Below are 16,315 nucleotides of genomic sequence, written 5' to 3' on the forward strand. Positions count from 1 at the left end.
CGAAGTGGCAGCTGAAGTCGACCTGGGTATAATGAGTAATGTATGTTACTGGGGCAAAATATATGAGTGTTATGATTCTGAATCATATTTTATTACACAATTCATGATAATTTTGCATAGTCATTAACAAGAACAGCTGGAGTGACATGCATGATGTCACATGCTTCACAGCGGCACAGATTCCCCTGTTTTTGGCTTGTGGACTTTAAGGAACGTCTGTCAGTCTGGGAAATGTTGTTAAATTTGCCCTTAGGTAGCTTATAGCACTGATGCCCGAGAGTTTCGGCTAGCGTAGTTATCTTTTCCATCGACGTGGAAAGTCTCCCGTCAGGCTGCCTTGCATGAACCTTTCAGCACGGTATCATTACGCTGCTGCGCCCTGTTTGCCCTGCCTGTGAGTCAGTGCTGCAGAATGGGACGGCTGCCTTTCCTCAGGCAGCTCCAAGGACAGCTCAGAGGCAGCCCGTGAGAGAGAGAGAGAGGGTGGGCCGCACGAGACAGGCCGAGAAAAGCCAGGGGGATAATACTGTAGAGGAAGCTAACCCAGCCGGGCCTTTTCTGGGACACTTTGCCAGTATCTGACAGAGCGGCAGCATGTTCTGTAGCCCTGATTCGAAATATCTGGCTAAAATGATCAGTAATAATCTGGCCAATTGTTAGCTTTTTGTGGGCGTTTTACACCAAGGGTGGGCAATCTAATCCAGAAAGGGCCGGTGTGTATGCGGGTTTTTGTGCAACTCCCTAATTAGATTACTGATTAGATTAGACTGATTGACCCTCACACCTGAGTTTGAACAGCTGACTGAATCCCAAAAACCTGCACACACACTGGCCCTTGATGGATAAGATTGCCTACTACTGTTGTGTACAGATGAACATAAACCTACTGAGAAGAAGCACGTTATCTTTGCAGATTAGACCTTTGTTGTAATCTACAGCTGTATCTGATTCAATCATCGACCTGCTAAGGTAATGTTAGCTTGGTAGGCCAAACCTCCAGATACACAGCTTCTGAGGACATTCAGTCAAGGCCATCTCTTCCGGAAGTTCTGCGAGTCTCCTGCAGATTGACAGCAGCTGCCAAGACACCTGCGGATGATGCCCAATGTCCCGGAAATAGTTGTCCCGCTGAAAAATTAGCCGCAACCCCAGCAAGCTTAGGCAGAATCTTATTTTTAAAACCATAATACCATTCAGTCATTATACCAGGGTATATGGTATTTTGATGGTGTTTTAAAAAGAACTGCTGCTCTGGCATTCCCCAATAAAACTTGTTGAGTGGGGGAGGTATAATCATAGTACCGGCCAAGCATAGCCAGCAGCCACCCCCACACCCCCGGTTGTCCCTCATCTCTCTCCCTGAAATCATTATGTCTAAGGTGGGATGTCTGTAAAGGTTAATCTACACGTGGTGCGTAATGCATATATTAACTTTTTACCTGTAATCTTCCAGTCCTGCAACAGCAAATCCAGAATTATTTTCGGGACCCCATGGAGACACCTGGTCAGAAGCGAGGGACCCGCAGCGGCACGGCGGCCATGTCCCCAAACCGCATCACGCGTCTGCAGGAGAAGGAGGACCTGAGCAACCTCAACGACCGGCTGGCCGTCTACATCGACAAGGTGCGCTCGCTGGAGCTGGAGAACGCCGGGCTGCGCATGCGCATCACCGAGTCGGAGACGGAGGTCAGCCGCGAGCTGTCCGGCATGAAGGCCGCCTACGAGACCGAGCTGGCCGACGCCCGCAAGACGCTGGACTCGGTGGCCAAAGAGCGGGCGCGGCTGCAGCTGGAGCTGGGCAAGGTGCGCGAGGAGTACAAGGAGCTCAAGGCCAGGTAGGACGTCAAAGGGCACGTGACCCTGTATGGCTTCTTCACACAGCACGAATCTCACTATGATGTTTTCATTCATCTTCCTTCATTCGTTCTTTTGTTCTTCCATGGTGGCATGTTTTCAAAGAGGGCTCTATTCTGCACCCCATTCATTGTTATTCCTGGCATTTCTTATTCATCCTTCTTTATAAAGCCATCGTTCTCTATAGAACAGTGCTTCTCAACCCAGTCCATGGTGACCTCCAGACAGCCCACATTTTTGTTCCCTTCCAGTCCCCAGCCAATCAAGAACACAGAATACCCAGTACAGGTGTGTTGGGAGCTGAGAGAGAGCAAAAGTATGGACTGGTAGAGGTCTCCACGGACTGGATTGGGAAACACAGCATCCTTTCTTTGGATGTCTCTCTCTCTGTCTCTGTCTCTGTCCCTCAGTCCTGTTCTCCCAAACCTAATGGAGGTGTGTCAGATGTTCCATTTACCCTCAACACCTCAGCCCAAATGCCAACAATAATATTTACACATCCTTCCTGTCTCTCAGTTATGAGAGATGTATATACATACTAAAGGCCTTCAGTGTGAGCGCTAGCCAGATGCTTCGCTGTATGTGTCTTACACAGAGGATCTGATAGAAGCCAACAGTTGTTTTGCTTGGTTGCTCAAAAACATTTCATTGACTTTTTATTGTCAGTAATAAAGTATTGGGGTTTACTGTCTTATTAGATGGAATTTAACACCATTGGAAAAAAACTTAATCAGTATGATCACAATTACCATTAAGCTGTGGGTTTGTCGCTACGGATGTTTATTCATCCTTTTGAACAGGGTCTTGTGCTTTGTGTATCATGAAATCGCTGTTGGAATGTCATCTTACAGAGATGTGTTGAACAAGAGCCTCTCCCATTCTGAAACCTTAAAAGGGCTTAAAAGTGGTTTTTAGTCTTCGTTCTGCTTTGAACAGCAGCTGACCTGGAGAACTCGCTAAACTGCAGTCATGGCTGCATATGCTGCCAATGCTGAATGAAGGACTGAAGGGAGTTATTGCTGTTTCAGAGTGAGACACATTAAATAGCTGGAGTGTTATGGTAACAATCACAGGAAATGACACGTTTGAACACACAGACGGACATGCTTTCGCAGTCACATGCTGCTGTCTAATAACTTGGAGCTACGCTATAAATAAAATAATTGAATATCATAACTATCAAATGTATATAGTTTACATGATTTATAAATGTATATCACCACATGACCCGAACCGGGAGAAGTGGTTGGAGGATGGATGGATGAATGGATGGATGTATGGATGGATGAATGGATGGATGTATGGACGTACAGATGGATGGACAAATGTATATCATTTCATAAAGTACTCATCAAAACACTCTATATTGTACAATCACATAAGCTATTTGGACATTCTATTGACTAGAACTAGGCTATTCACTATGTAGCTCTGTTTGTATCTGTTATTTTATATTTTTCTTCCCAGAAGTCCAGTTCTTGTGCTTATATTGTTAATACTATATAACAAATTTTCTTATATTGCAAATATTAAACAAGGAAATGTATGTATCACAAATGAAAATTATGTAACCTGAACAGACACGGTATGACCGTGGCGTGCAAAGGGCAAAGGGCATGCATATGTGCAAAGGGCATGCATGTGTGCAAAGGGCATGCATGTGTGCAAAGGGCATGCATGTGTGCAAAATATTATTTGCAATAGATGACAGTCTATCTGTGTTTTAAAAAACCCTGATTTTTCCCTGGTTTGGTTAGTAGTCAACTTTCATAATGCAGTAAACTACGTGCCACATGACCTTTAACAAAAATGTTGAAAATGTTGGACTAAAACGGAGAGTGACTGACAGGACTGAATAGTGATTCACAGTGAAATGCTCATTATGCAACTCGAACCTCTGCATGCCAGCTGGGCACATAGAGTACCAGAGTGAGGACCTGCGGGGCGTGGTGGCGTGCATGCCTTAGTCAGGCTGACAGAGTGCTGCGCAGGCCTGCAGCCGGTACTCAAATGTTTTGTGGCCTGCTATAGGAAATAATGCAACTGCAGGCATTGATTACGTGGTGACAATGTGATTAGCACCTTGTCTGTGTGCAAATTTTGCGTAAGCCCAAACTGTGAGATGCATTTTGTATTGCGGAAACATAAATACCTTCTGATATCTATTTTGGATGCGTTGCTCCGCAGTGGAGAATGTGAAGGGGAGCCACGCCCAGTCTGCCACCACAGACATGCAGAAATGCTTTGCTGCGTTCCCTGTCTCCCACGTGGCCGGCTTTGTGTTCCTCAGTGTTTGGTTGCTATGGGGGTTTTCGCAGTTCCGGCTGGACTGTGCGAAGAGGCCTAGCGCAGCTCTGACTCAGACGGAGCCTGGCTGGCATGCAGTGCTGTTTAATCGTGGCTGGTCATCATGTCATTGTTTTGCATTTTGAGTTTTGTTTCCTGCCAGCTTTTGTTGATGCCGCACTTCGTGAGTGTCAGACTGGCCAGTGGCTGTACACAGTCTGAGTCACATTTCCTTCTGAGGGAAAGATCCAGAGCTGCAGTCCGGTCTGTTCGATCAGCCCTGTACTTTAGCCCACACAGCCTCAGCACGCAGATATGCCCTGATAAGTTTTTGCTAAGCACAAAAACCCCAAAATTCCCAGTATGCCTTATCAATCTCGCATGCTATGTGATGCCATCCTCTTGTTGTGTTACTCATAGGAAAAGTCAAACATCTCTTTAGCAGACTATGAATCTGCATATTTTTAATCAGACCCCAAATACCAATGACAATATCAGGAAGCTATTTACTTTTTTCATGCTAAACGTTTAGATGAAAAAGTTGTTACAGATACCAAACTGTATGCAGTGTCCAGCTTATTAGAATTAATAACATCTAATAATAAAACCCGAGACAATTAAGCATGTGAGAGAGTAATAATCTTTACTATCTGGTCATTTACATTTCTTTATTTATTGGATATATTTATCCAAAGTGACATAGAATTGAGAGAGCAGAGTCAGACAGTCCTTGCAGTACAGAATCAGACAGTCCTTGCAGTACAGAGTCAGACAGTCCTTGCAGTACTTTTAGTTGAGTGCCTTGCTATAGGGCCCAGCGGTGAAATTACTCTTCCGACCACGACCACGACCACAACCACGACCACACCGTCCCAAAATAAAGAGGCTCTTGTCATATTTGAACTCTCAACCTTCCAATTAAATAACTGGTATCTGCCTCAACAAGTCAGGCTAATGATATTTAAAGTTTTCGAATGATCCAAAAGTGTTATTTGTCCTTGCTGCTGGGGTAAGGATATCCGTATAATTTAAAAATCATTCTTTAACTGTTTGTCTCACATTTGAACTATTTACTTAAGTCAGTCAATAGGGGCTGTGGTTGCATATTCTAACCCTTTCAACACGTTTTCTTCAGGAGCGTAGATAAAATAGACCATTTGAATGAAACGCATTCCAGAAGGCTGCCAAGCATTGTTTGCCTTGACTTCGGATTTCGCTATCAAATAGGCATGAATAATACCGAAGTTAATTTCCCTCCAAGGCAAATGAGGGAAAGCAGAGATCCAGTGCTGATGCACCGAACCTGTTTGTGGCACAGATTTCTGATAGATGGGTGTGTCTGCAGCAGCTGCGCAGACCAAATGGCACCGTGGGCCCAGAATGCAGGCTTTGTGTGGTGCAGGCGGCTGTGTGCAAATGTGCCTCCCCTAGGGTGTTGGATCCACATGTCCCGACACGACCACTTTTCATGACACTTGCCAGTTGGCACGGATGCCTTGCATGATGGTGGAAGGACCTTCATTCCCAGGCATCTGCCAGGATCTTCCTGGGTCAGACACGGTCCTGCCTGTAATATGACACCAGCAACAGGCATCGCGGCGGCAGTGAAATCAGTCTGGGTTTGCTTTGCAGCAGCAACATAAAGTGGAATAATCAAGCAGAGAAGGCATTGAGATTCAGACAGCAATGTGGTAGTTTGGCTAGTTAATCGATTTCAAGATCTTTTTGATTTTTTAAAATCCTCAAACAGTAATATTTTAAAATTGCATAATTAATGTAACACCTTCACCTTTAGTTTTGCTCACATCTCACCGTATTTAAATGATTTGTTTATGCAATCTGTTATTCATAGTATCTGAACTGAACGGCGTTGCACGGACTGACTTCACAAAAAACTGATTTGACGTAACATGCATTTAGTTTTAGAATGTTAAATATGTGAAACGGAATATGTGTCTTGCATAAAGAAATTAATACATAATTGCTGTATCAATAATAGCCTTACCTGCTTTGTAAAAATTTTTTGCAATTCATTCCTCTTACGAATGCTTTTTTTTTTTGGTTTTTAATGTTTATGACCTTGTGTAAGACTTGTGCTTTGTTCAGGCAATGAAGTGTACACAACAAGCCTTGCATTGTGCTCCAGCACCATGGAGGAACCTCACAGCATCACAAGTCCAGCGATCACAAGATGAAGTTACCGTGGTTTTTTGCACACGGAGTCTAGAGCGATTCATTCGTTTTTATTAATCAGACAACTTAGTTAAATCATGCTGTGTAGAATAATAGTGACCTTACAGCATCACAGCACCATTACAGTAAAATGACTTTTGGTTAGTGTGCCATGAATTGGGCATGGATGTCTAACGACAAAGGGAACATAGTGAGGATTCTGCGGTTATAGCCATTTCCTTGTTTTAATGGAATGTTTTTTTTTTTTTGTGTAACCATCCATGGAAGCTCCCATGTCAATGCCAAATTCGGTTTTATTTGTCTTTTTAAAAATGACGGGCTTTGAAAAACGAGAAGCTTTAGACGCTTGTAAGTCTGTTGCATCTGCAGGCCCCGCCCTGTTCCACCTTCCCTGCAGTGTGACCAGTGGAGCCCTCTGTCCTGCTTGGTGTCGTATTGCTTTGCTCTCTTCACCAGGGCTGCTCGTTACACTAAACCCTGCAGGGAAGAGGGAATGAGAAGCAGAGGCTGTAAATCTGTCCCAGGTCCGGCCTACAGAAACCTCTTTGTTGATTATGGTGTTGTGAGCATTTCTATTGAGGGAGAAATGGTTTCGGGCCATAGCTGAACCAGGGTGGTTGGATAGGCAGGCAGGGGAGGAGTCTGTGTGGAGAAATAGGCTGGGATCAGAGTTTCCATGGTGTTTGATTCCTTCCCGGAACAGTCCGAGGTCCATGACTCATAGTCTTGCTCACCAGGCTAATTGCTTTAAGATGTGGGTGTTCTGTTCTAAGGGAGGCTTCTTTTGAGGCGGGTTGTGGAGGAGATTGACCATGAGAGGAGTCTTGAGTTTAATTTGAATTTGTTACCCACTTATGAAAAAGAAGCAGTTCAGATATACATCTGATTTACAATTATATTGAAGCAATGAGGGATTTCCTCTCTTTGTGGATAGCACAAAGGCTGATAGTTTGGGGCTTTCTTTGGTTGCTTTGAATGAGAAGCTGTTGGGATCATATCTTTTGATAGCATCCCTCTAATCCTGCAAGTGCTAAGGTGGACAAGCAAACCTGTAAATCTAACTCGACCGTATACATACACAAATGTGCCTGGGGTTTCCATAGAAGAATTCAGTCTCACGTGGCAACGCCATGTGGCAGAGCCGGCCGTGAGAAGTCGATTCTCTGAGTACGTCCCCAGTTGCAACCACAGGGTTTGGTGTCCGTCCAGAGCGCTAATGCAGCACTGCCCGTAAACATAGCTCTAGCCTGGCTCCATGTAACAGGAGGCAGCTGGAAAGACACCAAACACAAGGAACCATTTCTAAGACTTTGCCACAGATGTAGCTAATTAGGTCTGGTACTGAGTAAACAAATCTAGAACCTGCAGAGATTTTTATGTGCAGTAATGTAAGCAAAAATGGCATGTTGTAAATACCTATATTCAGCATTGAGAGCTTTGAATGCATAGTTATGCATAAACAGTTGCAATTCTGAAAGTTAACTTCTCATGCTTTGCAAATTCATTTAGCGACGTCCCGCATCCTGCAGCCACTTCCCAGCATCTCTTGGGCATAGTAATCACCATTTAGGTCAGTTTTAAATGCCCCTAATGTACAAGGCTTTTCCCATTAGAGCCTAAGTGAAAGCAAGCTGTCGTGTCACATGTGGAAGAATCACGTCGTAAATGTAAACATTAGACTCCCAGCAGTTGTCAGTGTTACTGATACCAAACTTGAAATACTTTTGAAAAATCTTACCAGCAAGAGTAGATGCACCAACACAGAATGTTAGTTCTTATGTGAAGCATTCATAAGTAAACATTTGTTATGAAAAGACTTTTGTATAGATGGTCACTTAAATGCATATTGCTTTAGCTAAAAGCCCTAAGTAATGTCAGTTAGTTATATCAGGACCAGCAGTGGGTTGGTATCAAACACATTATTAGCCCCTTATGGATGGATGATACCCTGGACTGTGTCAATCGCGAGAAGGTAAATGAAAAATGTTTGCGTGACTGCTATTCCAAGTCTGCTGTTGTTTCAAATTTAAAAAGAAAACTGTCTGACTTATTTAAAGAACAATTTATATTTTAAATCATTTAAAAGCCCTTTTGAGTATTACACCTTTATATTCATGTCCAAAAGGCAGTTGACTGTAGCAGAGTAGCGAGACCTGCTCACAGAGAAAAACAGAACTTAGGAGCAGAACTGGAAACATTCAGAAAAAAAAAACATGTTCCATTTCAGAATATGAGTCACACACGTGCATACAGTCCTTGGTTTGTTAAGAAAACACATCGAATCAGGTTAGTTGGGCCAAATAGGTTCTGACAGCCTTTTGACGTACCTGACCGGTTATCTTATAATGGACTGGCCAGTCTTGTCCGCCATTACTATTGCTTTATGCTCTGGGATTTTTAGGGTTAGGCTGTGGATCACCATCCTTAATTGGATAACCAGTGATGGCTAATGAAAGGGTGATGGACACCTCAATTATCGGAGAATGTCTGTATGCAATTGTATCTAAGCAGAGGGTTTGAAAGTCACGCTACAAACGACGTACTCAGTCACTTTGGCATTCAGCGCTTCTGGTGCTATTTTTGGCTTCTTTTTCCATGGATCGTCGTCCATTCAGCCACTCGTTTTTTTCCCCCTATTTAAGACTTTAAAGTCTTGCCTTTCCCGAAGGGAAACTTTTCTTAAAAGTAATGATGAGAACCGGAAGGACAAAATCAACATAGAAATAAAGGAAGCTGATGGTCATTTCATTAGCAGACTTAGGAATTTCTGATTCATGGATTTTAGCTCTAGGCATTCACTCGCATGGCCGTAATGGCTGCTAATTCTCTTTTTATGAGAAGCAAATCTTTTCGCTGCACCAATCTGTATGTGGGAGAGAGGAAGAGAAATAAGAAGTATTGTAATAATTCACTATTAGTAATCCTCAGTTACTGGTCTACTGGTTCTATATGATGCCGCCTACCATAATTGTTAGGCCAGTGATTTTTCAGTCATTTTTGCAAAACATAGTTCAAATATTATGATTAATGATACATTTTCTACAGGGATATTTGTATTATATGTATGTAACAAGATTTTTGTGTTGTGTATATTTTGGGTTGTATGTTATCAGAAAGTAAATAGCCCTTGGCTGCATTTGCATATTAGGCATTTAATCTAATGTAGGGTTTATTTGGGTCCTTAAGCAAATATCAGCATGATGTACAGGTCTTACAGCTCCAGCTTCCAACTAATGTAAATTCATATAAGATTACATGATCGGTGGTGGAGACTCCAATCTCTGTCTGTACAGTTTGGGAAATTTAAAAATATTTACGATGAGAACCGGGAGATCCATTTTTGGTCCAGAAGGCAAAAGGAATGCCATTTCTGTACACAATTCAAAGACGCAGAAATGTTGCCATGGCAACGTGCCGGACAAAACACCCAGCAGAAGCTGCTTGGGCGGGGATGACTATGAGTCACCGACAGAGACACTCCTGTAAAGGTTTCCACTCTGTTCTCACTGCCCCACCCTTTCCTAAGTAGGGGTATTTTGTAATCTACTCCTTTTGTCTGTCGTTTATAAGTAGGATACAAAAGACTTTTCAGATTTCATCTGTATTTACCTTTCCATCTATTCTTTAGTTATTAGGTAGAATTATGTGTACTTATATCTGAGATGACATTTATAATATACTGGTCTGGAGACATCAAATCGTTTGGGTTAAACAATGGCATTGATTTGGAAATGTGTATGAAAATTTTTACAAATTCAGATTTAGTGATATAATTTGAAATGCATTTGCAGTATTTGGTATAAATACCCAGAAACTCTTCACAACAGCAAATTTGATTCCAACTCAAGAGTTCCAATTTGTATTTTAATTGACTTTACCACATAGCAAATTAAGCTTTAATGAAAATCAGTAAATACAAATTCAGAGTACATTTGTTTTATCTTTTAAACATTTATATGAAGGTATTCACCTCTAAACAATAGTTTTGCAAATGACACAGTAGAATACATTGACCACCAATGGTGTTTCTCTAAACACTTAACCATTGATTTAGCCAATAGTTTAAGTTTTTTTGGACTCTGATCTTACTGTGGGAAGATACTTTGAGGTTAGGCAATATGTTTAATCAAATCCATGGTCACATATTTACAGAGAAGTCAACATGCAGTGAAAAGAGAAAAGTAAGTCCCAAACTCTCCCAGAAGATAATACATTTTACTGACATTGATGATAAAATTGCAGTACAAGGATATTGGATCCTAGTGCAGTTTTTGTGAATTTTCTAACTTTTCCCAAGCTTCCTACAGTAATATCTAGAGCTTTAGTCTCTCGGTGAATGTAAATAATGATCCCTTTGTTAACAAACATTCTTTGCTGACTCCTGAGGGGTTTGAGTGAGAGACGTTACCCTCATAGTGGCACTATTGAAAGACAAGAAGAACCAATATTTCAGACATTTTTACGGAAGGCTCATGTTTACTTTCTTGTACCTCACAGAAACACTAAGAAGGAGTCGGACCTGGAGGCCGCTCTGTCTCGCCTGAAGGACCTGGAAGCCCTTCTTAACTCTAAGGATGCTTCTTTGACCACAGCCCTGGGAGAGAAGCGAACCTTGGAGGTTGAAGTGAGGGACTTAAAGGCCCAGCTGGCCAAGGTGAGACCCTGCATGTCAAGCATATGAGGATAAATGTGGCCAATTGGCATATATTTTCATATTGTTTGATGGTTAGTAACCAATGCGCTGTTTTTAACTGTCATTTTTAAAATAATACATGGGCTTCTGTTATTTTGAAATTATTATATGATAACATTATGATATATCTTCATAATGCCTTTGTAGTGCATTTGTAGAACATTCGGTGTTCACCTTCATAATGCATTCATAAAGTATTTATAAGCAGCATGTAAGTGCATCTTAACATCCTAACATACTTTAACAGTTATAGTATACATTAACAAACATTATAATCACACAATCATATAATGTTTGTTATTAATGTATTTTTAAGCTGTTAAGGCATGTTAGGATGTTTAGGTATATTTACCTGCTGCTTTTGTATGTTCTATGAAAGTATTATGAAAGTGCACTGAATTTGCTATGAATGCATAATGAATGCATTATGAAGGTGCACTGAATGTGCTATGAATGCATAATGAATGCATTATGAAGGTGTGGTTAATATAAAGTGTTACTGATTATACACTGCATCTACATAGTTATGCCTACATAGTTCTTTTAATAATTGCTTTGTGCAGATGTCTATTCCTGAAATCATGGGGTAACGTACAGTTAGAAGGAATAAAACCAAAACAAATTCACACCAGTACACCCCTAAGCTTTAAAGGGCCGTTCACCCCAATAGCACTGCACAGAAGATAGCACTGGGCTGCTCGTGCTCGTATCTTCTGCGCAATGATACGACTAGTGTGTGAAGTTCTGTAGAAGAAAACAGTTCCTAGGTTAAACTGCTTACTACGAAGCCTGTGGATTATCTTCAATAACCAGGTCATGATTTCTGGTAAGAGACACTGCTATTGATTTTTTTAAATGTATTTTTTCTGGCACTTTAATCACCACAGATAGAATGCCACTCACTCCCATTGTATTCGAGAGAAGCCCGACATTTCTACGGCTGATGTCATCAAAATTAGGGAACTCCCAGCCGAACAACCTAGATGGATAGATAGCACTCAAGCCCCTCTAAAACACATCTTTTTCAATTTCTACATCTAAATTGAGATATAATCCATTTTGGCCAACTTCTATCAATAACAAATACACAAGTTTATTTATGTCAATTATGAAAATATTTTGAAAACCCTTAGTCAATTGATTATTTGTGTAAAAATGTGCAACTTGGGAAGGTTAGCAGTATAACTGTAATACAGCGTGTTGTTCACTGCACATTGCTGTGTTAGAGAATGCTAAATAGCCCCACCCAGTGGTCATCTGGAGCATTACTTATATTCTTTCACCCTCTGGCCTTTTTCGATGTCATGGCAGATGGAGGGGACCCTGAGCGATGCCAAGAAGCAGCTACAGGACGAGATGCTGAGGAGGGTGGATGCAGAAAACCGCATCCAGACACTGAAGGAGGAGCTGGACTTCCAGAAGAACATCTACTCTGAGGTGAGAGCTACAGCTCCAGGTCCCAGATGCTGTTTAACATCTGCTGTCTAGTTACCCTCGTGGGAGTTATGAAATGCAGAGGCATGATGCTGCAGCAGCCAAGCAGGGAGTAAAGGTTAAAATCCTAAACATAAAACATAGTTATTTTACACTTTTTTTGTAACAGAGCATTTACAGCCTAATTGACATGTATGTACATTTAAATGCATCAAACGCAGTTTATCCAATACAGGGTCACCAAGGTCCGGGTGCTGGAGGTGCGTTAATTCATGGACGTACCCCCCTCCCTGATTCTTTCAAGTTTTACCATTGCCAACCTTCCCCTCCCCTCCCCCCCAGGTCAACTTTTATTGCCTGCAACCTCCACTAGTACCATGTGTGCCTGGACACCCTGGGTGGGGTGGCCGGGGGGGGGGTCACAGACACACACTCACACATTGACAATTTAGAAACTGTGAGAACAAAACTGAGATTTGGGAAAAAACTGCACAGCACAGGGAAAAGCATGCAAACTCTGCACAGCACAGGGAAAAGCTCTGCACAGCACAGGGAAAAGCTCTGCACAGCACAGGGAAAAGCATGCAAGCTCTGCACAGCACAGGGAAAAGCATGCAAGCTCTGCACAGCACAGGGAAAAGCTCTGCACAGCACAGGGAAAAGCCCTGCACAGCACAGGGAAAAGCATGCAAGCTCTGCACAGCACAGGGAAAAGCTCTGCACAGCACAGGGAAAAGCATGCAAGCTCTGCACAGCACAGGGAAAAGCATGCAAGCTCTGCACAGCACAGGCAAAAGCCCTGCACAGCACAGGGAAAAGCATGCAAGCTCTGCACAGCACAGAGAAAAGCATGCAAGCTCTGCACACAGAGCAGGCGTGGAAGTCAAGACGCCGACCTTGCCAGTGTCAGCGGTAACATTTTACTTAACAGGGTACAAAACCTTAGTAATAACTCAGTTTCTGCTGAAGCACAAATCATGAACAGATATAGTTGCTACTTGAGAAAAGATACGTCACGATCCATTAATGATGAACAAACATGACATCAGTATTTCTCATGTTATTCATGACTTGTTCCTTCAGTAGCGCACAAAGGTTTGCAGAATTAACAGATACAGCAACAAATATAGTGACTGCTTGGGATAAAAGTTGAATCATGATCAGGGCGGTATTCCGGATTTTTTAAATTCCGAGGTCAAAAGTGCTACCTTCCCCTAGGTGTGCCCCCATACTCAATCATGGTTATTGGAGTTGCAGAAAACATACTGAGGCCTTGACCTTGGTGTCCTCAGTGGTAGGAACGGCCATCATCATGATTCATTAACGATGGTCAAACATTAGACCAGTATTTGACTTGTGTTATTCATTACTTGCTCCTTCAGTAGTTCACAAAGGTGTAGAGAATTAACAGATAATGTAACAAATATAGTTTGAAATAAAACATGCATACATTAATGATGAAGTAACATGAGATCAGTATGTAACTAAGACTTAGTTTGTGATTGATTAATAAATAAGTAACAGCATAATACTATATTATTTGTGCCCTGTCAAGTAAAGAATGACAGTGTTAGGCAGTAATGCTGCCTCCTGGGGATGTAACACATAATTCATGTTTCGGTACAAACCTTGGTTTAGGGTTAACAATATGATGCAGTTTTGGTACAGCAAGGAAAACATAATTAACATTATTTATTATTTATTATTAAAACTGCAAGCACAATTTGGGCCGGTTGTAAGCCAAAGGCGATGTATCTGAATAACAAAAAGCTAAGAGACACTTATTTGAATGAATGTTTTATATAAATACATGCATTATATATATAGTGCTTTTTCAAAAACCCAAAGTGCTTTCCAGGAGCAAAGGGGCACCTCCACCTGGATGATGCAGCAGCAGCCATTCTGCCAGTACACTCACCACATGGTATCTAAGGTGGCAGAGGGGCAGGAGATAATCTACTCATTAGATACAGGGGATGGTTAGGAGGCCAGATCTGATAGGGCCACAGTGGGCACTTTCAGCCAGGACATCAGGGTGCCACCTCTGTGCTTTCGAAAGATGCCCATGGATCGTCACTGACCTCACAGAGTCAGGACTGCAGTTTTTACATCTCATCCAAAGGACAGCACCTACACTAGGGCATTGGGACCCACACTGACCACAGGATGGGCTAACCTGTTGGCCACACCAGCAGCAACCCAGCTTGTCTCCCATCCAAGTACTGGCCAGGCCCAAACCTGCTTAGCTTCCAGTGGATTATCTAGTCTGAACTGCAGATGGTATTTGCACATTATAAGAATAAACAGGCTACGTAAAATAAAAATATTTATTATTTATTGCTATCATTTACTGTTATATTACTGTAACATCATTGCAGTAATAAAGAACTACCATGGTCCCATATTTGTAGCATTAAACACCTCTGTAGCCGAAGTGATTTTTTAGCCCGGCCTGAATTTCCTGGCAAAAGTGCCTTAAATGCCACGGGGAGACAGAGGCTGTTTCGGCTTCGCTCCGGTCATACACTCGGATGCCGTTGTCTCAAACGAGTTAGCATGTTGGATGTGTTCCCAGCAACATACCGAGTTCTGTATAACTGTAAGCAGCATTAGCCGTAACCAACTCACAGTCACAATTAGCATAAGGTTTTTGGTGTTGATCATCTACTTGTGAATTTAGGTTCCGCCAGTGTCAGTGATTATTCTAATGATTGTTCTATTGTGCAAACCGAACTGAGAGAGACACAGTACATGACTAATACATGTATCTTTACAGCCCTACTACCTCTTTTAGCTGCACATTATCCTTAAACTTTGACTATGTGGGATAAAAGTAATTCAAGAGTAGAAGGTCTGTTATGCGTCCTTTTACCCTGTTGCATTTCTGTGTGATCATAGGTGTGCTATGCTTAAATAACACACCCACTCATACGCGTCACCTTCTGGCACCCGGCATGACCTCGTGGTGGTGAACTCATCCTGATGCTCGCTTCCCCTCCAGGAGCTGCGAGAGTCAAAGCGTCGCCACGAGTCCCGCATGGTGGAGATCGACACGGGGCGGCAGCAGGAGTTCGAGAGCAAGCTGGCGGAGGCCCTGGCCGAGCTCCGCATCCAGCACGAGACTCAGCTCAAGCTCTACAAGGATGACATTGAGAAGACTTACAGCTCCAAGGTACAACCCAATGAATATCAATATATATTCAAGAAGTACAGATTTCAAAAGGTCTTGGTAGGTCTTGTCTTTGTTCCTCATGCATCATTCAGAGGCGCCGTTGCCATACGGCGGGCAAGCTGTCCTCGTAAATTAGGTGTGAAGAGATTCGGCTGCGCTGATGATCTGGGCCACTGGGCTACTCCACGGGGGCACTGGGCTACTCCACGGGGCCACTGGGCTACTCCACGGGGGCACTGGGTTGGATGAGAAGCTGTGTCATTAGAGAGAGTCTGCAGGAGGGATCGGAATGGAGCTTCCTGGTCGCCTGCGTGGGGTTCGCTGGGGATTCCGCTCGGCGTAAGACTCCCACTTGGTATCTGTCTGGGGTTCAGGGAGGAGCAGGTGGAGGTCGGCACGGAACCTCCTCACTCTCCATGGCTGAATTTAAACCACAGACGGTTCTACACCCTATTTATGAGGCTTAGTGTCCCTTCTTTTTGTTTCAGCCCCCATAAAAATAATTCCTATTACTCTGTTTAGTAATTTGTCCAATATTTTCATTGATATTTACCTCCGCATGACTATGGGGACGGTGTCCTATATTTCTTCAGGGGGCCGAAATCATAGAATGGCCCTGATTTAAACCCAAAAGGAAAATAAAAACAATCTGAATAACCTGAACAGTCTCTATTAACTGACAT

At 42.6% G+C, this 16,315-nt stretch overlaps 1 protein-coding gene across 1 annotated transcript in view; it reads left to right on the top strand.

Moving 5' to 3' along the window:
- Nucleotides 1-16,315, top strand: part of LOC111838402 (lamin-A) — a 57,359-nt gene that overhangs the window by 35,511 nt on the left and 5,533 nt on the right. The window contains exons 5-8 of the mRNA XM_023801343.2: nucleotides 1,454-1,835; nucleotides 10,831-10,987; nucleotides 12,338-12,463; nucleotides 15,462-15,632. Coding sequence (XP_023657111.2) covers nucleotides 1,492-1,835; nucleotides 10,831-10,987; nucleotides 12,338-12,463; nucleotides 15,462-15,632 — 798 coding nt within the window. The 5' untranslated portion in view covers nucleotides 1,454-1,491. The remainder of the gene's footprint in view (nucleotides 1-1,453; nucleotides 1,836-10,830; nucleotides 10,988-12,337; nucleotides 12,464-15,461; nucleotides 15,633-16,315) is intronic.

Source organism: Paramormyrops kingsleyae, chromosome 9, assembly GCF_048594095.1.
Source record: "Paramormyrops kingsleyae isolate MSU_618 chromosome 9, PKINGS_0.4, whole genome shotgun sequence".
Lineage (NCBI taxonomy): Eukaryota > Metazoa > Chordata > Actinopteri > Osteoglossiformes > Mormyridae > Paramormyrops > Paramormyrops kingsleyae.